Here is a 23,356-nt window from a genome sequence, read left to right on the forward strand (position 1 = left end):
ATTCACCACATTATCTGCTTCATTGCTTTTCCCTCTTCTGTCCTTCCATCATTTTCCTTCCATTTACCACATTTCAGATTTCAGCTCCATTTGTCCTTCATTTTACATCCCATCACATGCTACTATCACCAGCTGAAAGATTTTACCACTCCTTGCCTCTTGCTATGACCTATTACCACTATTGCTAACAGTCTTAACTTCTGTCACTCCTTACATGGTTGTCTTACTTGGCATGACACACTTTAACTTCATACCTGCCTATGACTTTCTATTAGGCATGAACTTGTGTCACACCTTATCAGCTTCTCTATGCCTTCTCATGCTTTTATTACCACTATCTCTGCATCTTTCACCTCCATTGCCAGTCACATCATCTCTCTTCATCTCCCAGCCTGTGTTCTTTTGGTATTAGCTTATTTCTGAATTTCCTAATGGTTAAACTTGTCTCACACCTTACCAGCTTCTTTTTTATGCCTTTACATGCTTTTATAATTATTATCTCTGCACCTTTCAGTTCCATTACCTTGCGCATCATCTTGCATCATCTGCCTGTCTTCTTACTGTGTTATCTTATTCCTGATTTCCCTTACATGTAAACTTTAATTTATATGCAACTTTGCTACATTTAAGTGGATGAAAGAGTGTGCACAAGTTGCTGAAGAAGATCTGCAATATTTATACATAACTTCAGAGTGCAAAATTTACTTAGGACAGTGAGGACGAAGGAGTTACTACTACAATATACAGTACTATTTTATGCAGTATCACAAAGTATTCATCCCCTGTTAGCAAAGCTACATGGTCTGGCAGGGAAGAAATACCACGTATACATACGCTCGTATAAATATATATATCGAACAGAAAAAATTAAATAACCCCTTCCCTCCCATACGTACATATTGTCACAAATTTATATATCTTTTTTGAAGTTTTCCTTCCTACATACTACTACAGAAACCTAACTTTGTACCTACGATAATTTTAGAATGAAGAAGGATAAGGCGAGGTACTTTTTTCTTTGTAACCTTCATTATCCAAACTCACTCACTCCCTTCCTTCCTTCCCTCTTTCATTGCTGGTGTGAGTCAAAGTCAAGTAACATATGCACTCACTCCCACTGCCATGTTTCTTGCAGTCATAAGTACTGTGGTCTGCTGGCAGTCCATCAGTTCTCTAGCTTTGTAAGGAGAATGTCAGCAGACCAGAGGATGTAAGGTTGATGAGAAATGCTAAGGCATGTATTCTTAAATGCCTTGGTCTGTCTCCTGAAGCCACAGAAAGGAGTAGGTGTGTTCTCATGGGTGTTTTTCCAACTGATAATGCAAGGTGCTTATTGAACTAGTATTGAAATCATGAGAAAATTCTGGAAAACTCCAATAGCATTCACCAGAACCTGTTAAAAGTGATCAAGGTAAAATGCCAGTGTTAATCTATTACTGGAGTCTTGAGAACAACCTTGAAAAACTCAATATCTTCAACCAGAATCTGCTGAAAAAATGTTAGTGCTGTTAATCTATTACTAGAATCATAACATCCTTGAAAACTTCAGTAACTTCCACTAGAACCTGTTAAAAGTGGTCAAGACAGCATGCCAGTGTTGTTAATTTATTACTGGAAGTATGAATACCCTTGAAAACCCCTCTTCCAATAATCCCTGTTGAAAGTGTTGTAGATAAAATGCCAGTGCTTATGAATACAAGCATAAACTCTGGTAGTGAATGCAAGTGTGACGTGACTTCTTACCACAACTGTACATATGCATAGCTAACTCTTCCATTGCGCTTTTTTTTTTATTTTATCAGTGACTCAATCTGTGAATATTCTTGCTGTATTACCAAGTTGACTGGACACAGATGGGATGAGTATTGATTCCTGCTGAAGTACATACATATTTTTTAACGTTTACTTTTGGACGTGTTTTGGAAATGATGTGTCAAGACGTTAGTGGGACAGAGAAATATTATTATTAACTCCTACCTACAGAATTATTTTAGCACATAACTTAGGGTGTACAACTTGGAAATTATTCTTACCACGAAAAAAGTACAAATCAACAACACGTCATTGATTTACTCCTCTAATTTGATAAGAAAAATAGTTACATTTTAAATGAATCAAACTACTTCATATTATTCCAGAATCTGCAGTTAACTTGTTGCTTTTGCAGGAAAGGTGTAAGTAAAACTAACGGGTGTATTTTCAATATTATATATATATATATATATATATATATATATATATATATATATATATATATATATATATATATATATATATATATATATATATATATATATATATATATATATATATATATATATATATATATATATATATTATGCTTGCCTTTACAAAGTGTAGGGAGAGAGAGAGAGAGAGAGAGAGAGAGAGAGAGAGAGTAATGCTGTACAGTGTGACAGGATAAGAATAGAAGAGTGAAGGTTGTACTCTTAGCTTTATGAAATGTAGCAGATAACACAGGAACACACACACACACACACACACACACACACACACTTACAGAGGCATGACACAAGGCATCAACTGACTGAACACTTGCTGGGGAGTTCGTATTAAGTATAAAATCCTACACAAAGTACTATACCTGTGTGTACAAAACTCTGACCTATCCTGCTCACTCACTACCACTGTGTTGCATTTCCCCTCAACCTTACATCCTCGGATCCACTTATGATCTCATAAAACTTAATAAATGATAAATTCTTAGAGGACTTCAGACTGAGAGGAAACATAGAGGCAGGAAGTGTGTTGTGTGACTTTGTGATAAACTATAGCACTGTATACTCTACTTATTACGTACACCATTGCTGCGTGCTTCTCCTCTCATCACAGTGGGCTAATTGCACTGGCTGTCTTCGGTTCACATTCTGAAACACTTGGTTCTCTCATCAGGACTGTTTTCAAAGGCCACAGAGATAATTTGTTAAGTTTTCATGAGTGTTTATTTTTATTTATTAATTTTTCTCTCATTGATGATACAGGATTCTTGTTAAGCTGTGACTAGACTCATGAAAATTGCCCAGAAGGTGCCAATGATTTTATTTAGAGTATGTTGAAAGTTGTCAAGATGAGGAAGTGAAATGTTTGCAAATATGGACCACAGTTTCAACACACACACACACACAATAAAAATACACTGCAATACGAATAAAAAAGAACATGAATATCAAGTGCACACAGCTAAGGCATTACTATATATAAAGATGATATAAAAATGGAAAACAGAAGAGTAATTATAAAGGTGATATAGAAAAATCATTTTATTATTTATCAGTGAGAGTAAAGAAAACTTTTGATTATTTGTGAATTTAATGAGCAGAGAGACTGAGAGAGAGTGGAATAAAAAGTAATAAAACAGCAAAAATGAAGTATGACATGATGTGTATGGATGATCATTTCAGTTCATATTAAGCTAGCAGTAAATCCGTCATCCTCAATTCACTTGCCACTGAAAGGAAAAGAAAGAAAAAAGGCATTAATATAACTCAAACCATTCCTGAGGCAGTGCAAGTCTGTAATATGTGTTCACAAGTTTACTGAACCTTAGACTGGTACAGAATTTCATGTTACCTTGGATTTTATTGAAACTATGATTTGCATTCTTAAACATTTCAGCTCTAGTGGAAGTTAAGATTTCCAAGAGTAATTTTTTCTTATTATAGTGATAGTTTAACATGTATTTTGTATCAGTGATAGAAATAATTTAAGTGGCATTTAAAAAGTCATCAAGAGAATCCAAGATGTTTAAGAATAGTCATACAAATGCCATATATCTTCACCCTAAGTCCTCCTTCACCCTGCATTTCTCCTTCTGCCTGCTTTCGCTCCAGCTCTTCAATCTTCTTCTGCCTCAGCTTCAGCGCCTCAGGATTCTTCAAGCCGCGGCCCTCGTGAGCTTTCATCCTCGCCTCTGCTGCCTCTGCCATCTGCCTGCGTCTTGTGTCCTGTTGTGGAAGAAAATAAGGTACTAACTCATGTCGTCTCACTGATCTTGTCACTCACTGGGGAAGACAATAAGGTACTCATTCACGTGATTCATAATGCACCTCATACTGTCATCTCACTCCTTGTCACTTACTGGGGAAGGAAATAAGGCACTCATTCACATGATTCATAATGCGCCAAATACACTGGGCTTGCACAGTGCACATTACGCTGTCAGTGCTTCTGAGTTGAGGCAGCGCAGAGTTAGCAGTAAGCCGGACTCCTCCTCCACATCCTGCCACCTGCTCAAATATTTTCAAAAGGTAGTACATTAATTTTTTAGGTTAAGAGCAGCAGAGGCAATTAACACAACTTACTGGATCAACTGAGCTGGACATGCTGTTGTAGTTGGAGGAAGGACTGCCACCACCACCGCCACCACCACCACCACCACCACCACAGCAAGACAGCAGTATGCCCATCCTGGGGGAGTGTCTGTGTGGCCAATAGAAGCAGAACCTGTCATGTATTCCTGCTTTATCACTAAATAATCAAGTATTCATGTTTGGGAGTTTGTATTTATTTATGTGTTTATTCTATGTTGTATGAGAGAGAGAGAGAGATGCATAACCTGGAGCTCGTACTGGCAGGGGTTACGTCTAACTCAGACCATTCTGAAATATCAACAGGACTGTCATCTCAACTAATTCAGGCCATTCTGGAATACCAACTCAGACCATTCTGAACGACCAACTCGGGCTACTTTTATTGCCAACTCAAATCTAAACCTTAGGTTGTGAGGCAGCCCCTCACAGCTTTTTAACATTCACATATTCATGCAAAGTGATGGAAACATAAAACAAATGCCCCTTTTATTTAATGTCTAGTAAGAGACACAGAGACTATAAGAATGTTCAGCAAGATTAAGGAAATCCTGGGAGAACAATTAAAAGTTGAAGAATTGATACTTAATTTTGAGGCAAGTGTTTGGCAAGCTACCACGTGTTCTCTCCAGATGTGGTTATGCGTGCTTGTGCCTTTCACTGAGGACAGGCAGTTTGGTCTAAGAACTCTGCCTACACAAATGACAATGAAATATACAAATTTTTAAGACAATTGCTTTCGTTACCATACATGCCTGCTGAGTATAGAGGAGTTGGTGGCTGTCCGGTCCGAGTTGGGAATGAACCTACCGACAGCCCGCAGGATCCCATTACTCTACGAGTGTCATAATCTCACCTCTTGCTCCTCCTCCTTTTCTTTTATCATACCTTATATCACTTCGTATATCACGTATCTCCTTCTCTTCTCTTCCTTCTCCTCCTCCTCTTCCTTTCCTCTTCCGTTCTTCACTTTGAATTATCAGTATTCATGTTATTATTCACTAAAAATTAACTTCTCACTTCCTGTCTTCCCTTTAATGTTTTGGTTATCAGCTGACTCTGTATAAGGGAGAGAGCCAAGATCGAGAGAAGGATTCAAGTCTATTTATGAGAAACTAAACTCTCTATAAGTACTTATATAAGCGAGTTTGATTCTTTTAATAATATTTGTTTGTGCTACCTCCAGTCCTCCACGCACTAGTCATCCACGAGGCCGTCTTGTCACGGGGTACTAGTGAATAGTAATGAGGACCTGTCAGATGAGGGGTTGGGACGTGATATGAGGCTTGACTGCAGTGTGAGATGAGCGTGGCGGCGGTGTGTGGCAGGGTGTGGTGGTGGCGGTGTGTGTCTGCTGGGGTGTGTGTGTCGCCGCCTCTGAGACACTTGCATCTCACACATACCAGGTGAGTGTTTATTTTGTAGAACAGTCTTGCCTTCATTTTGTAGAACACTGCCTTCTAACCCGGTGGGCTTCTTGACCCTTACCACTACGGGCAAAGGCAAGGAAGCTGCACTCCGTAGGTCCTCCAGCTCTTGTAAACAAAGATTACATAAGGAATTAACACTACTGCGAGTTGGATGGTGCATCATATGTGCAAATTAGAGGAAAAATGCAGAACACGGCTTTCATGTCTTTCATCAATATCTCCTTCCCTATCCTCAACAAACATGGGGACCTGGTAGGAAAGCTGGATTTTAGGGTGGGGGAGGTCAAATTTTAAAATATTTGTACAGTTCTTCCCCCATGAAAATCTGAGAGAACTTTCAAATGCCGGAAGGTTAGAGATGAAAACAACTGATTGAGGTAGAGCATTCCATGTCTGTCTCTGGAAAACTTTTTCCTATGCTAATTGGATTCTTGTATGAGCAATTTAATATATTGATGTATTTTTGTACCAGCATGAAATGATATGGCAAAAATGTCACTTGGCTCAATTTTCTCCTGCCTTCATTTTGTAGAACATTTTGTAGAACACTGTTTTGCCTTCATTTTTGTACAACACCATCTTGCCTCTCTTCCAGACACTGCCCACAGCCCCCCGGCAACAATGGTCCCCCTCCAGCACCACTCCGGGACCACCTGCAGAGCCTCGACCACATCCGGAATATTGGCATCATGGCACACATTGATGCAGGTGATGTATAAACAGGCGACTGCATTCCAGACATTTTATTCTTTTGTGTGGATTATTTCCAAAGGCCACATGGGTGATCAGTCTAGAGTACTTCATAAATATTCAGGAACAGTGCATTAGAAACTTATTGAAATTTAAACTGATTTCATGTATTGAAAAAATTCTTATATATTTTAAAGGCCAAAGAGATGACCAGCCAAGTCCTCTTCCAGCATCTCAGGGTTGTTGCATAGGAAACTTACTCAATTTCAAATAAACTTTATGTATCTAAAAAAATAATAATAGTGTTTGAGGCCAGTAGATTTTCATAGGCCAGAGATGATCAGTCAAGTCCTCTCACTAGATGAACCCCTTAACAGCATCTTAGGATTGCTGCTGAGAAAGCTAAGTAAAATCAAAATAGACTTTACATACCATAAGAAGTCCTAATTGTTTTGAATAGTTTTAAGTAAATTTCACGTACTTTCTGAAGAGCCTCCACACGCCTGACCTGTGCTGTTCCTCCCAGGCAAGACCACCACCACGGAACGCATGTTGTTCTACGGGGGAGTGACCAGAACGCTGGGGGAGGTGCACCACGGGGACACTGTCATGGACTACTTGGACCAGGAGCGGGAGAGAGGCAAGTGTGTGGCCGTGTGTTATGTGACTGCTAGCTGTGTCAGTAAAGTATATCTATCCATCTGTGGGTGTGTGTTTGAGGTAACCCAGCTTAATTGATCAGGTTTTTAATGCTGAGTCCGTAAGGAGCTTTAAAAGAAGAATAGAGCAATTTATGAATAAGGGATGATAGGTGGATACAAGTAGGCATGTTTTATTCAGGGACTGGCTTCTTGCAGCATCCTGCCCATCATGACATCCTTTGTTGTGTAAGTGTGGCTCTAGCCAAGGGCAATAAAAAGGCTGAAGAAAATAGACCCACTGAAGATACAATCTGAAAAGTGAAACACAAAGTTATGGTGAGAGAGAGAGATCTTCAGACAACAGTTAGTCAAAAATAGTGATAAACACAGGCACAGGCAGGGTGTTCCACATCCTGACACCACCATCACTCTGGCAGGGATCACCATCACCTCAGCCGCCATCACCCTGCCCTGGGCTGACCACCGCATCAACCTTGTGGACACGCCAGGCCATGTGGACTTCACCATGGAGGTGGAGCGTTCTCTCAGAGTGCTGGATGGGGCCGTGGCCATCCTGGATGCTTCTGCTGGTGAGGGGACAGGCTGGGGCTGGGAGGCAGCACAGGGGATAAGGTGACTGGGGAAGGGGGAGGGAACTTTCGGTTCTCCTTAGTTTTTGTGGAGGTCTTAACATAAAGCAGTTCATTTGTCCATGTACGAGTACTAATGTTTAATCAATTTATAGATATGAAATTTACTTCGGATATCTGATATCACTTCATGCAGCAGTGTACTTAATAATTGAGTTTTATAGGAAGCATTTAAAGACCAGTTATCTCAGTATCAGGCAAATACCTTTATCTATCTTATCTTCTACTTCTTGATCTTTGTGGGGGACTTAGTAAAAGTAAAAAGCAGTTAATTTGTCCTTGTATTAGTTTTAGTTAGATATGAGATTGACTGGGCTATGTGACATCACTTCCTGTATCAATATACTTATAGGAACTTTATAGGAAGGATTTTAATACCAGCTCTGTCGTCCCCAGGTGTGGAGGCACAAACACTGACGGTGTGGCGGCAGGCAGACCGCTACAGGGTGCCTCGCTTCATCTACCTCAACAAGATGGACAAGCCCGCTGCCAGTGTGTCCCTCTGCCTCAGCTCCATCAGGGACAAGCTGCATGTCCTGCCACTTCTGCTACACCTCCCCCTGGGCCAGGGCAAGCTGTTCCGTGGCCTGGTGGACCTCGTCACTTTGCAGAGGCTGGAGTGGGACCTCAGCTCAAGGTGAGATGCTGGATGTGTTAGAGCAAAGTTTTGTTACTACATTGTTAAGTTAGAGAGAGGTCCTTGAATGTAGGAGAAGAAAATAGAACAGTGTGTGATTTATTTTTCTTTTTTCATATACAAGAGGGGCTTTAGTCAAGGGCAACAAGTCTGATAAAAAAGGATAACAGAAAAAAACACTCGAAAAAGGTCAATTGTGATAAAAAAAGAAAAAAAAGGCCCACTGATGGAGTAACAAAGTATGGACAACACTTGTCATAGAGAATAAGATCATGCCTATCACGGCCACCCTCAGTGACGAACAAATTCTGAATAATGCCGACAACATTTACCATCTCCCTCTTACAGTGACCGTGGCAGACAGTACCTCCAGCGTGCCCTCACCCCAGAGGAGGAGGTGTGGGACGAGGCACAGCTGGCCCGGTGTGAGTTGATAGACAAGCTGGCAGACCTGGACACACCCCTGGCAGAGTATGTGCTGGAGCAGGAGTCCCTGGAGAATGTGCCTGCCCCGCTGATGAGGGAGGCTGTCCGCAGGGTGACTCTCAGCCAGGTAGGTGGGTTCCTTGTACTTGTCTTCGCATGTTAGACTAATGGAAAAAGCTTGAGGTGAAATGAGGATGATGTGAGGAGATATGGGGTGACCAGAGTGTATTAGTGAAGGCAGTCAAGGAGTTCTAGAAGCTACATTATGAGGGAAGATAGGAATGGTGCCAGTCCCTAAAGAGTAGAGGTGAAATTCTCCAAAATTAGAGAAGTGCCTTGAACATCCCTTTTGAAAGAGTTCAAGACACACATAAGGGGAAATACAGAAGCAGGCAGGGAGTTCCAGAGTTTACACGATGAGGGGAGATGAGAATGGCACCCTGACACTACAACCACATGATCACCCACACAGGAAGCCGTGCCAGTACTGGTGGGAAGCTCCTACAAGAATGTGGGTGTGCAGCCGATGATGAATGCTGTGGTGGACTTCCTTCCCTCCCCCAGAGATGCCACTCAGCCCCCTGCCCTCAGCCTCTACACCCCCAACCTGTGTGCCTTGGCCTTCAAGATCGTCCATGACAAACAAAGAGGAGGCATTCTGACGTACCTGCGTGTCTATTCTGGCTGCTTGGAAAAGGTTGGTTTGTGTGTTATGGTGTAGTAAGTGGTGTGTTGTGTGAGGTCTTGGTAGGTTGCTCTGTGCTTACATGCCTGTGTGTGTATTTCAGCCACTTTGGAAAGGTCTGTGTGTATGTTTTAGTGTACTAAGTGGTGAGTTATGAGAGGTATTTAAGAACATAAGGGAAGTTGTAAGAAGCTGTCAGGCCTACATGTGGCAGTCCCTGTATGAAAGTTCCTGTGTTTGTGGGATGATTTCAGTGTGTAAGAGAGACTCATAAGCCATTCATAAGAGAAAATAAGGACACATTAGATGATGATGATGATTGGATTGGTAGATGAGAGGTGTTGTATTCCTGTGTTTGTACTGCAGGGCCAGCGAGTGTACAACGTAAATGGAAGCCGCAGCGAGAAGTTGGGTCAGGTCCTCATTGCATATGCTGATCACTACAAGGAAGTGGCATCAGTGGAGGCCGGGAACATTGTGGTCGTCACTGGGCTGAAGGTGTGTCAGTCTGTCTGCCCGTTTGTCTGTGAATGTGTCTGTGAATGTGTGATCAGGTAAACATTGTCACAGATAGTTGGTGAATGGCAAAGTTTGTGTTACGTGAAGGCATGATGTAACACTCCTTTGCTTTTTATTCACAGGAAAGGGAAAACTCTTTCTCTTACAGTGGTTCATCTCTGTATACTCAGCAAAGGTGGCTCGGTCAGTAATCGGGCAAATTTTCTTAGGCATAACACAACATTGCTTTACTTTTTACTCATAGAAAAAGGAAAAATTTGCATCTTTATCTTGTGGTGGTTCATTTCTGTATACTCAGTAAAGGTGTAGTCTTTTCAGTAATCAAGTAATATACTGCACTGTTTAGCATTTCCCTCATTCCTAAGCTATGTTATCTGCTGCCCGCCACAGTGTCCTTACAAAGCCTGACAATTGATGGATTCTTAGCAGATCACAGGATGTAATGTTAAGGGAGTATCTGTGACAGGCTCCTTGACCTCTGACCAGCATTGCACTGGTAGCCATCACCTAAGCTAGGGACAAAAGTCAATAGAGAAGCAACAATCGTCAGTCTTCCTTCCATTCACGTCAGTCTTCCATCAGGGCACCAACACGGGAGACACACTGGTGGCGAGTCAGGCAGTGGCCAGCGCAGCCAAGAAGAAGCTGGCTGTGACGGGGGATGAGGACACAACACCCACGCTGCTTGGTGTTGAGGTGCCTGATCCAGTCTTCTTCTGCTCTGTGGGTAAGACTTGGCCACAGATTCTTACATGCTTTGTTCTCTTGTAAGGACTTCTCATAGGCTACAGGCAAGATTAGTCAGGCTGTCATGTGTGTTCCTGCCAGTGGTGATGCAGAATTCTTGTCATACTGTTGCTACAATCATGAAAACACACTTGAAAACTTAAACAACTCGTAATATATCCTGTTAAAAGTGAGATAAAGCACTGAAACATTTGTAAGACACTGTTCTTCGCTTTTATTTATGTGAGGATTGTGTACATTACAATCAGCTGCTTCTCCCAACTTTATACTCCATGGAATTACCTCTTCCTGCTGCTTGTATAATAGATTAAGTAAAGGATCATGGCCATGGATCTAACTTGGTGGAGATTAGATCTGAATAGTTGTCAGATAAAGATGGTATGGACTGTCATGATCATTCAACAGCTAACTCAGCTTTCACCACCTCTGCTTTCTCTATCACCAGAGGCACCATCAACTTCCCAGCAGAAGGCCCTGGAGATGGCACTAGTCCAGCTGGAGAGGGAGGACCCAAGCTTGCATGTCACCCAGGATGAGGAGACAGGCCAGACAGTGCTCTCAGGTGCTGTGTTCTGTGTGTGCAGTGAGAGGGATGAGGTGTAGAGGCTTGTAGTGTACCTTGCTGTGTCTTGTCTGTTGTGAGAGGGATGAGGTGTAGATGCTGAGATTATCTATCCATCTATGCGTATACCAGGCTGGCAGTCTGACAGAAGGTGGCCCAAAGCACAGATGATACTGAATTTTATAAAACTATAGATGAAAATGTCCCATTGCACAGAGGGAAGGAGCTGAATTGTATTAAGACTATAGATTTTGAAGTTCCACTGAACAGAAGAAAATTATACTGGATTATATCAAACTATATATTATATAAAACCCCATTAAACAGAAGAAAGGAATCTCTATATAAGAAAAGCTAATGACTAACAGTTAAAGTAGTTTTAACAGAAAGGTGACCAGGAACTAATGAATGACCCAATCCTGCATGTCACCCAGGATGAGGAGACAGGCCAGACAGTGCTGTTAGGTGCTGTGTTCTGTGTGTGTTAGGATGAGCTAGGATGAGGCAGCTTGAACAGAAAGGCAAACAAGAAGGCAAAGTTGCCACTGTTCACAGGAATGGGGGAACTGCATTTGGAGATCATTCGTGACAGGATACACAAGGAACACAAGGTGGACGCAGAGCTGGGCCCGCTGCAGGTGGCGTACCGGGAGACCTGCGGTGTCCCTGTCACACACACGCTCCAGGTGGACAAGATGATTGGTGAGTCTTGTTTTTCATGTGTTTTGATTCAGAATTTCAACTTTATTCTCTTGGCAGACTGTTTTTCTCATGTATTTTGGTTTCGTGTTCTCTTACTTGACTGTTTACATTGTATTTTAGTTTTCTACTCTCCTACCAGACTTTTTTTGTGTACTTTAGCTTTGAATTCCAACACTGTTCCCTTGACAGACGGCTTTTTAATGTATTTTGGTTTAGAATTCCAGCGGTGTTCTCTTACCAGACTTTTTTCACTCTAGTTGTCTTCTATTCATCTGTCTATTTAGCCTCCCTCAATCACAACTCCATCCAGTCCTACCTAAGTCCTTCTACCCACTCAGCCAGTCACTCATCCTGCCAACCTTACCCCAAACAGGAGACAGCCGGCAGCAGGTTAAGATTGTCCTCTCCATTTCTCCTTCCCAAGACCACAAGTTCAAGTCTGTCTCCTTTGAGTATTCTGCAGACAACCAGGAGGTGAGGTGATGATGATGTGGTGAAGTAATGAAGAGCAGGTGTTTTTTTCTTTGTTGTTAGTTCAAGGGTTGTATTCTCAGTTTTAGATGCTTCGGATGTGTTTTTGTGATTTGTTTTCTTGTCTCTCGTCCTGGTTTCCTAATTTTTTGTACTGTGGTTTTGTTTTGGTAATAAGTCTTGGTATTTTTACTTTATTTCACTCAGCATTTGTTCTTGTCTCTGTTATTCACTTTTGGTTAGTGGGTCATCACATCTATATCCTCACCCTGTGCAAATGCTGGCTTGGTTTTGGAAATGTATCCTTTAATTTAGGAGTACTTCACCACCATTGTCTTTCTTGCTTCTCTTTGTCACCCATTTTTAGTTAGTGGGTCTTAACATTCTATATCCTTATCCCATACAAAAATGAAAATGTATCCTTTATTTTAGAAGTATTTCACTTCCACTGCCTTCATCACTCCACAGAACCTTCAGTCTCTGCGCCGCTACCACCTCTCAGCCATCAACCGGGGTGTCAGCTCAGGCCTCAGGAGCGGGCCAGTACTGGGCTGCCCGGTGGTGGATGTCAAAGTTGGCCTGCACTGGTTTGAGGTCAGGCCGGGCACCTCCGAGACCATGGTTGCTGCTGCTGCTGCTCAGTGTCTCCAACAGGTATGGCCAGGATGTGTGCATGACCACCTGTCCCTTGTATCAATAGTATTGGTTCTTGTGACTGATTTTTGTGCCTTCCTAATTACTCACTTCACACCAAGATAAAATCCCTTTGTAGTGTCTCAGTACTTAATTTACTCCCAGGTCTGTGAAATATTTTTTTGTCAGGCCTCTCACAATGGCTTCCCTTGCACAGGTCCTGGCAGAAGGAGGATGCCAGCTGATGGAGCCAATCATGGTGCTGGAGATTGTAGCGGAGGAGGACCACACCTCCACTCTGCTGGCTGATCTTTCCCGTAGAAGGGCAAACGTCCTGCACATATCCCATCGCCACAATATGAGGGTACGTATGTGATAGAAAATGGAGCTGGTGGAAAGGTAGTGTGGGGGAGGGAGAGGGAGTGTGGAGGGAGAGTGTGGTAGAGTGGAAGAGGCAGAGGAGAGGAATAGTGTTCTGGAGGAGATATATGCAGGATCAGGATAATGTGTTTTCTGGTGGAGAAAATAGTATGTATGCAGGGATAATGTTGGGGTGTTCTGGAGTTGTGTATGTATGCAGGGACAGTGTTCTGGTGGAAGCATTTTACAGATATCAATGTGCCTTTACTTTGCCTTTTAAAAGATACTTCCACTTCATGTTGTGCAGGTGTTGCTGGTGGAGTGTCCCCTTGCTGAACTCCTGGGCTACTCTACTGCCATCCGTACCCTGTCGTCGGGCACAGCTTCATTTTCCATGGAGCTGTCCCACTACAAGCTGGTGAATGCCTCCCAGCAAGCTGCTGTCATTGAGGCAGTGACTGGCTTCCAACCCTTGTGAAGTACACCATTGCAAGCCACCTCAGCTGTGTGGGGGACAGCTTGATTAAGCTACTCAGTTTAATCTAGGTATGACCCACAGTTAAAGTTCACTCAAGTACTTTCTAGGAAATTACAAAAACCTGCAGGAAACTGCCTCTTAGGAGTCTTATGATACCTTAAAGAGTCTCCAGAGAAACATTACATTATTTTTCAGCTAGAACATTTATTAAAAAAATAAATAAAATATAATTGGGAGTCCTCTGAACTCTTACAACACTGAAGCTTGTTTACCACAACCAGTGGCCAGCCCAGTCTGACACATTTTGTTACAGGTGTGTGTCTGTGTGGACGGAGAGCGAGGTGGAGATGTTTAAGGCTGAAGGCTTCCACAAGCTTTCCTGTGGCCGCTGCCCTTCTCAGCGCGGGGTTGTGGCAGTGGCAGATGCTGCTCCCAACCCTTCGTCTGGAACATGTCATTCATGAATCATTGATCCTTCAGTACAATTTCTAATGTAAATAACTGTAAATAAAGAATTTATATAATTCTGTACTTTCTAGGACCTCAAAACCTTAAACAGAGTTAAAGCTTCTCACAAGTTCAGGACTTGCCCGTAAAATTATGAAGCATCCAAATAAAAGTGTCTTACGAGCTGGTCACAAAACACCATGCAGCCATGGGTGTGCGCACAGGGGATTTTTCAATCCTGTCTCCTGCTCCAATCATCTCGGCCACCACGCATTTCATGTCTACATTCTGCAACACAAATTCGTTTTAACGAGACCTATTCGAATTGATAACCTATGAACAGAAACTCAAACCACTTGCATTGACATTAACAACCTATTAAATTAGCACGCTATCATTAACTTCCTAAATAACTTGTATCACCACCTTCCTAAACAACTTAAAGACTACGGAACAGTTAGGCTCTAGTAGAATATATTCGATATTCTACCGAGTTTAATAACAAAAGGCTTATCGTTGTTGGCGTGTAATAATAACTCAATTTCATCGTTGAAAATACGTATATATTCTACTACAGCCTAGCCCTCCCTTAAGAATACGTGAGGATCCATTGCTATTTAGATGACAAATGATAACTCAACACATCCTACATCAGTAACACGTACACCCTCAACAACCAAGGTAATATATGTAGCCTTTAAAAACAATCCGCATACTAGAAATACATCATGCCCTAAAACACCTGGAGGAGAACTTACCTGGGCAAAGGACGAAAGTAGAGTGAGGAGCCTGCACTCCACGCAGGATGGAAATGGCCTCTGTTTGGCTTCACCGGGTTCAGGGTTCACCTCTGACCCGAGACACCGAGACAGTACCCACCACCACCACCAGCACCACCACTGTGCCACGTCACTCATTGCCTCGTCTGGGTTGTTAAGGCGGTGGTCTAACATTATAGGAACACCTAATCTAGTACTGTCAAATTCAAGCCATTTCAAGGACCAATTATGTACGTGGTTATGGTCTTGAGGGCTATCAATGATTTCGTAATTACATGCTGGCAAGAATGAAGGTTACAGGTATGAAGCAGAAATCATAAAGATGTTTATTATATTGGCTTCAAATTGTACTAGACTAAGTATAGATATTTTAACACTGGAATCACATACCAAATTAGAATAACACCCCGAAGGTAAATGTTAATAGATGAATGGTAATGGACAGCTCTGCCCTAGTTAGTCGGTTTTTCTTAACTTAATGAAATGACAGAGATAACTAACATCCAAAGTGTAATTAGTAAATAAACTATATGTAGCCTTTATATATATATATATATATATATATATATATATATATATATATATATATATATATATATATATATATATATATATATATATATATATATATATATATATATATATATATATATATATATATATATATATATATATATATAGATAGATAGATAGATAGATAGATAGATAGATACATAGATAGATAGATAGATAGATAGATAGATAGATAGGAAGGTAGATAGATAGGTAAGTAAATTAATAAATATATAGAAAGATAGATAGATGCATAAATAAATAGATAAATGAGTAAAGACATAAATAAGCATTGCAGTCTATTGTGGTATTTATAAGGTTAGGCAGGAAAGTTTTGGCGCCAAATGTCAATGTTTACAAAAGAACAGCTGAGTGTGACGCGCCATGCCCACCAAGAAGGAACTTATTTGGTCTTTCCAGCTCCACGGCATGCATCTGCGTGGGTATGGAAAGGCTGGCTGTATTTAAGTGTTCTGAGTCAATACTTCTCTGTTACGTAGCATTTTGAAGGGTCATGGCTGTAAAAGAACAAAAGAAAAGTTGTATGGGTGTCTGCTCTTCAATCGCACTCAACTGTCCTCCTTCCACACTGAACATCCTCGGTCTGTTCTTTACTTATAAGCTAAACTGGAAATTTCGCACCTCATGTCTAGCTAAAGCAGCTCCTTTGAAGTTAGGTGTTCTAAGTCTTCTCTAATTTTTCTTACCCACCCCCCTGCTGCTAACTGTACAGGAGCCTTTTCCGTTCATGTATATGGAGTATGCTTCTCATGTATGGGGGGGGAGGGGAGGGGTTCCACTCATACCGCTCTTTTAGACAGGGTGGAATCAGAAGTATTTTGTCTTATCTAACTGACTGTCTTCAGCCTCTCTCATCCCAGCATTGTTGCAGCTCTTGCTATCTTCTACTGCTATTTTCATGATAACTATTCTTCTGATCCTACTAACTGCATGCCTCCCCTCCTGCAGCCTTGGTGGACAAAACTTTTTTTCTCTCAACCTCACTAATGGAAGAGTTAGTCAGTATTCTCAATTATTCATCCCTTTCTCTGGTAAGGTGTGAAACTTCCTCCCTGCTTCTGTATTTCCTATGACAAACTCATTTAAGAGAGAAGCTTCAAGACCCTTTTTTTCTGACTCTGTTATTTGATTGTTTTATTTGGCATCACTTTGGGAATTGGCATATCTCAACTTATTTTCTTCAAAATTTTTGTTGCCCTTGACCAGTGTCTCTCTTACTTAAAGAAAATAATAAGTTAATAAATAAACAATAAATGAATAAATCGATAAATAAATGTCTTTTCTGTGGTCATATGTGGCTGCAGCATCACACAATACTACATCTCAACACACTGCTAGCACCACACCCCAGCCTCCTGACATCACCACCTCAGTGTATCATCACCATAACGCAAGCAGTAGCTTGTTGATGCCATGCTGTGCAGTGATGTGGTGTGGTGCTCATCCTTGCCCCTCCCCCTCTCGCCAGAGATGCAGCGAGCTACCTGTCTGAGCTGCTGGAGCCGCTGCCCCGTGAGGAACACAAGAAGTGGGTGGAGGCGGTGGTGGATGCCATGTACAAGATTCCCCTCGCCTCTAATGAGATCACCAGGGAGGCAATCCACAAGGCAGCACAGGTGGGCAGCATTTCACTGCCAGTGGTGCCTTCAGTTTAACACACTCCAAATTCTGATAATCATTTTGGATCTCTCCTTTTGTGACCACCACCACACTGAGCTTTTTTATTGATCTGTCTGTAGTCCTTGACCAGAATCCTTCTTACATAAAAGATATAAAGATAAAAATGAAATTAAATGGAAGGCTGAGATTTCATAGACCAGTGCATTTAACTTTTCTTTGGGGACTGGCAACACAGTGACCTTTTTTCCTTTCTTTGTGTTGCCCTTGGCCAGAGCCCTTACAGAAAAAAAAAAAAAACGATAAAAATAAAAATAAAAGTAAATGAAATAAACAATAAAAAACAATTAATGTAAATTTTTCTACAAGTTTCTTCTTTTGTTCACTTGACACTAAAACACAGTCAATCCAGCAAACACTGTCTGGTTCCAGGAAGTTGGGAATGAGGAGAACGACGAGCTGGACAACATCCTGGAGGTGATTGACATTTACAAGATCCCCAGGCTGATCTACAACGAAGCCAGGGGGAAGTTCACATTGGAGTCGACAGTAGCACACAACTTGCACGGACAAGCGGCAGACAAGACGGCGCTGTTCATGAATAGGTGAGGGCCAGCGGTGGACACAGGGACACCTTTACTTGTTCTGCAGCCACCTCCAATCTTTAAACTGGATAGAAATTGCAAAATCTATTCTTTTTAATCACCTTCTTTCTTGTAGATGCATGTAAAGATTTCACACATTACTTCTGGTGCTGTTAATTATTTTGGATTGCAGTGAAAGAGCTACAGGAATTGCAAGAAGCCACCTGGCCTGGATAGATACAATTTTGCCTGTCATGTATGCCTTTTATCAAACTACTTTAAAGAATGAAGACATGATAAATATATACGTTGTTTTCTCATGCACTTATTCAAACTACTGGTAAGAATAAAGACTTGAAATACAGACAGTTATAGTTACCCCTTCTGGCATACTGATTCAAACTGCTGATATGGATGAAGTGCTGAAATAGATACAGTTCCTTGGCTCCAGTCAGTAGTTAACAGGGAGTGGTGGTGACTGCCGCAGGTACTCCATGATCTACAGCCGCACCAGCAACCACGAGCTGTTCAGGCAACAAGCAATGACCAGGAAGGACCCATCAGTGACTTACTCTCTCACGAAGGTTTGTGTGTGTGTATGTGTGTGTGTGTGTGTGTGTGTGTGTGTGTGTTATATAGGTAGTACTTTCTCTTTCTCACTTGTTTTCTTGTGTTGTCTTAGATATGCAGGTTCTCTTCCCCTGATCTTCCTTCATTTCTTCTTTCAATTTGCTGTATTTGTGTGTGTGGTTGGTGTTTGGTGGCATAATAGCAAGTTTAAGGGGTGGAAAAGTGTAGATATGTGTGTGTGTGTCAAAATTAGTAAAGAAAGTGTAATCAGTCAATGCTTCATCAGAGAACATTATCAGTGGACAGTTTTGGAGAGGCTGAGGCGTTGGGTGTGTGTTGCAGGTGGTGTCGCTGGTGGGGACCAGTCAGCAGATAAAGGTGCTGGTGCTGGGCCTCCTCACCAAGCTAGTGGAGGGCAAGTACCACCTGGAGGATGACACTGGGAATGTGGAAGTGGACCTCACCAATGCACACTTCAAGGACGGTGTGTGCTGAGAGAGACATGATGTTCTGTGTGGAAAAATAATGAATTTTCAGATCTTTACTTTTTACTTTTTCTTGTGATAATTAGCATTCAAAATGGATAGACAGACAGGATAGACAAACACAGAGAAACAAAGCATTCATGACAGATAAAGTGACGTACTTTTTGCTCCACAGATAGACAGAGATACATAACAATAGAAACAGTTGGATAGGTACATAAACATACAGAAAATATTAGTTTGGTACACAGATGGAGAGAAAGGTAGAAAGCAGTATTAGAGACAGCCAGATCAATACATAAATAAACATAGAATACTACCTTAGCTCACACAGCATCTTCACATCACCCTCACGCTCCACAGGGCTTTTCACGGTGAACTCCATTCTTCTGGTGGAGGGCTGGTTCGACAACAATGTCCTGCACGCTGAGGCCATCGGCATGCCACCCCCTGAGCCAGCCAAGGTGTCCAGGTGAGCAGTGGTGGTCCCAGATCTTGTCTTGTGGCATCTTATAATATGGAATGTTTGGTTGTGGCTGAGTTCTGTTTAGTTTTTAATTGCTTCACTGCTTAACTTATTTTCTCTCTCTCTCTCTCTCTCTCTCTCTCTCTCTCTCTCTCTCTCTCTCTCTCTCTCTCTCTCTCTCTCTCTCTCTCTCTCTCTCTCTCTCTCTCTCTCTCTCTCTCTCTCTCTCTCTCTCTCTCTCTGTATTATTTTTTGTACTACAGCTGTCAGGTTTTTTTTTTTAATCAATGCCATAATCTTTTCACTGCCTAATATTAGCCCTTTTTTTTTTTATCATCTGTAACATTTGTATTAATTTTTGTACTGCAATTATCATTTTTTTTTGTGTAATGACTGACACTTCAATTGTCTTTTGCAAAACAAGTCACCAATTTCTTTTATGTGTATTATCAATTTTTGTATTATCACTCACAACATTTCTACCATTTTTGCACTAGTCATAAATCACTACAACATTTATTAGTATTTTTGCACCAGTCAACAGGTATTTTTATTACCACCAACATTTCAACTATTTGCACCACGGTCACTTATTTGCTTGACGGAAATGTGTTATCTCTCCAAAACTGTGAGCGTCATCAGATTGTATCTGTGCCACAGGGAGCGGATGGGGCTGAATAATGAGAACTACTTTGGCGGCTCAAGGAGGAAGAGTGTGAAGGCCACAGAGCGCTTGATGCAGCTGGAGCAGAACCCTGAGGCGATGTTTGTGGTGCTCTCTGACGTGTGGCTGGATGTCATTGAGGTGAGAGAGAGTAATGTGTCAAGTTTCATTGCTTTTTATTTTTTTATTTCACTGTTTTTTTTTATTCTATGTGCTTTCAGTTATTCTGGTGTTGCATAAAGTTTTATTGCAGTTTATTTATTTTTTTGTGTTGCTCCATATGGTGCTTTCATGTCTTCTGGCAGTGTTAAGTTAGGTTAGACTAGAACAAACATTTTTTTCTCTCTTTCTCTTTCTCAAACACTTCACTGGCTGTTTATAGTCTGTATGGTTTGTTTAGTCAGTTGTAGAGAGGCCAGACAACGGTGCTAAGTTTTAAATCTTTTCCTGTCTTACTTATAGAGAGCAGAAGTTCAGTGGAGTTTTTTCTTCTTAGTCTTTGTACTCTTAGTCAGTCGCCTTCATATAAAAGTGTGATAGTAATGGTCTTTTCACCAGGTCATGGAAAAATTGCAAGTAATGTTCACTGGCTATGCAAACTTCCCTCCTGTGGCGTTCATCTTGTGCGGGAACTTCTTCTCCAAGAGGCGAGTCAGCAAACAGGTGAGTGAGTGAGCAGAGAGGTGTGTGATGTGTGTTGTTCTCCCTAAGCCATTGTCCAGCAGGCAGGATGTTCAGGGTCACATGTCAACTAACAAGCCACATTCACCTCCACTGGGTTTTGTGTTTGCTTTAATTTTAAGTCTTCTGTTCTGCTGTGGATCATCAGTTGTCAGGATTTCTTCAGTTTTTCATCAGAGTAAAGGAGTTAGAATTGAGGGAAAATGCTTGAGACACTTGAAGCTAATCCAGTCTTGTATTGAACTTCTAATTATATCTGTGTTCATTAATGTTCCTCCTGATGGTGTTTCCCTCATCCTGACTCCCTCCACAGATGAGTGAGGTGCGCAAGGCCTTTGGTGCACTGGGAAGCCTCATTGCAGGATTTCCAAACCTGGTGGAAAACACAAAGTTCATCTTCGTGCCAGGACCCACCGACTTGGGGCCCAGCGGCATATTCCCCAGGTGAGGCAAAGCTTTGAGTTACAGATGGACATAAGGAAACTGTAGGAAGTCAGTAGGTCTACATAAGGCAGACTTGTAAGTGGAGGTGTTTTGGGAGGGAGTGAGGGATGCTGGTAGAGACTTCAGGACTGAGATAGATCAGGAAAAAACATCATAATTGCATTATTAAACTAAACTACAAATAAACTTTAAAAATCTGTTCTAATGTTATGTTATCAGTAAAAGAAGTTAAGCAGGTTGAATAGATTAATGGATAAATCTTTATAAACTCTTAATAGCAATTTTACTCAAGTACATTATGCATAGACCAAATTAACAAAATCAGCAGGGAAACAATCAAAACTCTCAGCCTTTGCATCCCATCCTGAAGCTGAAAAGATTAATGGATAAATCCACCAAATTCCTATTAGTGATTTCACGCACACCAAATGAAATAACAAAACCAGCAGTGAAATAAAACAGAACTGTAGGCCATTGTCTCCCATCCTTCACCCTGCAGACCCCCAATACTTCAGTACGCCACAGAGCTTCTCCGCAAGGCTGTCCCCTCAGCCTGCTTTGCTACCAACCCCTGCAGGCTGGTGTACTGCACCCAGGAGATTGTCATCCTTAGGGAGGACATGGTGGCCAGGATGTGTCGCAACTGTGTCCACTTCCCTCAGGATGGTGATGTGCCGGCCCACGTGAGTCGCCTCTTGTGTTACTGATGGAGAAAGCTATGCAGAGATGCTTTTCTATCAAGATTATGAGAAGATAATTGACTGTTTCTCATGTTTAACTTTGGCAAGACTCCTTGATCTATTCTGAATACCAGACTGGCAATCACACATGGGGTGGCCCACACAAACCACCACACACTCAAACTCATCACTCCCACTCTTAGCCCTATTGGCCCCTGGAAAGAGAATAGCCTCATTATGAAGGGGCAGGCATACAGCAAACTCCTTGATACTTTAGATAAATAGTACTGATAAGCAGCATTTTAGGAGCAATAGTGCTCATCATGTATCATTGGTGTGGACAGGTTGGTAAGACAATGGTGAACCAGGGCCACCTCGCTCCACTGTCCCTGTTTGCCATGCCGGTGTACTGGGCGCTGGACCACTGCCTCATGTTGCACCCCACCCCGGACGTCATTATTGTGGCCGACAAGGACTCCTTCACCACCAGCTATAATGAAGCCAACATCTTCAGTCCAGTGCGTCTACTTTTGTTCTTAGTAGTGGAAGTGTGTGGGGAGGATTGTATTCTCAAGCACATCAGCCATATATACCATCTCTCTTAAATAGGCTGTAGTGGAAGTTATTTGTGTTTTCAAGGATGTTATCGTGATTTTAGTTTATTGTGATTCTGGTTTTTTCTATTGTCTCGTCTACCTTTTCTTGTATTTGTAGTGTTTCTCAGGGCTCCTTGTGTTGCAGTGTCTCATTCATAACATGTCATCTTTCTGCATTGTCTTGCCCATAATTTGTCTGTGATCCTTATTCTTCTGTTGTCTTATTCATACTTTCTTGTCTTCCTGCAGGGTTCCTTTGTCTCCAGTGACTTCTCCTTCAAGGTGTACTACCCAGCAACCCGGCAGGTGGAGGAGAGTCAGATAAGGGAGGAGGAGAGATAGTGACTGCAATGTGGCGAGGTGCTGCTACTGGATCAGGAGAGGACCTGCCTTCCCTTGTGTGTGTCAGTGTGTGGTGCTGTGTGCTAGTTGGTGGCCGAATATATTGGTTGTTTAACACTAAAGTCTTTTTATTATGTACTCAGAGTATCTCAAGTTTGACCCCAGGATAAATGTGTGTGTGTGTGTGTGTGTGTGTGTGTGTGTGTGTGTGTGTGTGTGTTTTGAATACCAATCATGAAGTGACCTTTAGTTAATCTCTTATTTTATAAGTTTGTAACACGTGAACTGTGTAAATGCAATAACTTTTGTAAATATTTAAATTCCTATTTGTTGTGTGTACTGAGAGACCTTTTTGTTGTAAATATGCATTAATAAATATTTTAAATCAAACGTCATTTAAACATTTACATGAATTCATCCTGACAAATGCATCACCGCCACGGGACAGGAAACGGTGTGTATGACTGAT

The 23,356-nt window shown here is 41.6% G+C and overlaps 2 protein-coding genes and 2 long non-coding RNA genes across 5 annotated transcripts; 2 read left to right on the plus strand and 2 right to left on the minus strand.

The window, feature by feature from the left end:
- Positions 1-3,932: 3,932 nt before the first annotated feature.
- On the minus strand, positions 3,933-5,394 carry LOC135115492 (uncharacterized). Its single transcript, XR_010276002.1, has 3 exons — positions 5,217-5,394; positions 4,323-4,440; positions 3,933-3,965 (listed from the first exon to the last, which is right to left on the minus strand). It is a non-coding gene; the product is annotated as an uncharacterized LOC135115492 (long non-coding RNA).
- Positions 5,395-5,501: 107 nt separating this feature from the next.
- LOC135115489 (ribosome-releasing factor 2, mitochondrial-like) lies at positions 5,502-14,483 on the plus strand. 2 transcript variants are annotated; one of them, XM_064032323.1, is made up of 16 exons: positions 5,502-5,734; positions 6,354-6,466; positions 6,975-7,088; positions 7,527-7,679; positions 8,136-8,376; positions 8,725-8,929; positions 9,275-9,499; positions 9,854-9,985; positions 10,589-10,733; positions 11,199-11,315; positions 11,871-12,017; positions 12,391-12,491; positions 12,957-13,142; positions 13,339-13,485; positions 13,789-14,027; positions 14,273-14,483. In XM_064032323.1, exons 1-15 carry the CDS (start codon positions 5,631-5,633, stop codon positions 13,957-13,959), a joined length of 2,301 nt encoding a protein of 766 aa, XP_063888393.1. In that variant the 5' UTR covers positions 5,502-5,630; the 3' UTR covers positions 13,960-14,027; positions 14,273-14,483. The 2 variants fall into 2 exon arrangements, with proteins under 2 accessions (XP_063888393.1, XP_063888394.1); XM_064032324.1 differs by lacking the exon at positions 5,502-5,734 and having other exon boundaries at positions 6,348-6,466; positions 6,939-7,088.
- Positions 14,144-15,554, minus strand: LOC135115490 (uncharacterized). Its single transcript, XR_010276001.1, has 3 exons — positions 15,165-15,554; positions 14,588-14,694; positions 14,144-14,403 (listed from the first exon to the last, which is right to left on the minus strand). It is a non-coding gene; the product is annotated as an uncharacterized LOC135115490 (long non-coding RNA).
- Positions 15,555-16,030: 476 nt separating this feature from the next.
- Positions 16,031-23,282, plus strand: LOC135115493 (DNA polymerase epsilon subunit 2-like). The gene is made up of 12 exons (XM_064032325.1): positions 16,031-16,180; positions 17,227-17,374; positions 17,808-17,980; positions 18,447-18,543; positions 18,872-19,013; positions 19,378-19,486; positions 20,141-20,285; positions 20,703-20,807; positions 21,139-21,269; positions 21,769-21,952; positions 22,294-22,467; positions 22,795-23,282. The coding sequence occupies exons 1-12, from the start codon at positions 16,122-16,124 to the stop codon at positions 22,885-22,887; spliced, it is 1,560 nt and encodes a 519-aa protein (XP_063888395.1). The 5' UTR covers positions 16,031-16,121; the 3' UTR covers positions 22,888-23,282.
- The last annotated feature ends 74 nt before the right edge of the window (positions 23,283-23,356 follow it).

This window comes from Scylla paramamosain, chromosome 29, assembly GCF_035594125.1.
Source record: "Scylla paramamosain isolate STU-SP2022 chromosome 29, ASM3559412v1, whole genome shotgun sequence".
Taxonomy (NCBI): Eukaryota; Metazoa; Arthropoda; class Malacostraca; order Decapoda; family Portunidae; genus Scylla; species Scylla paramamosain.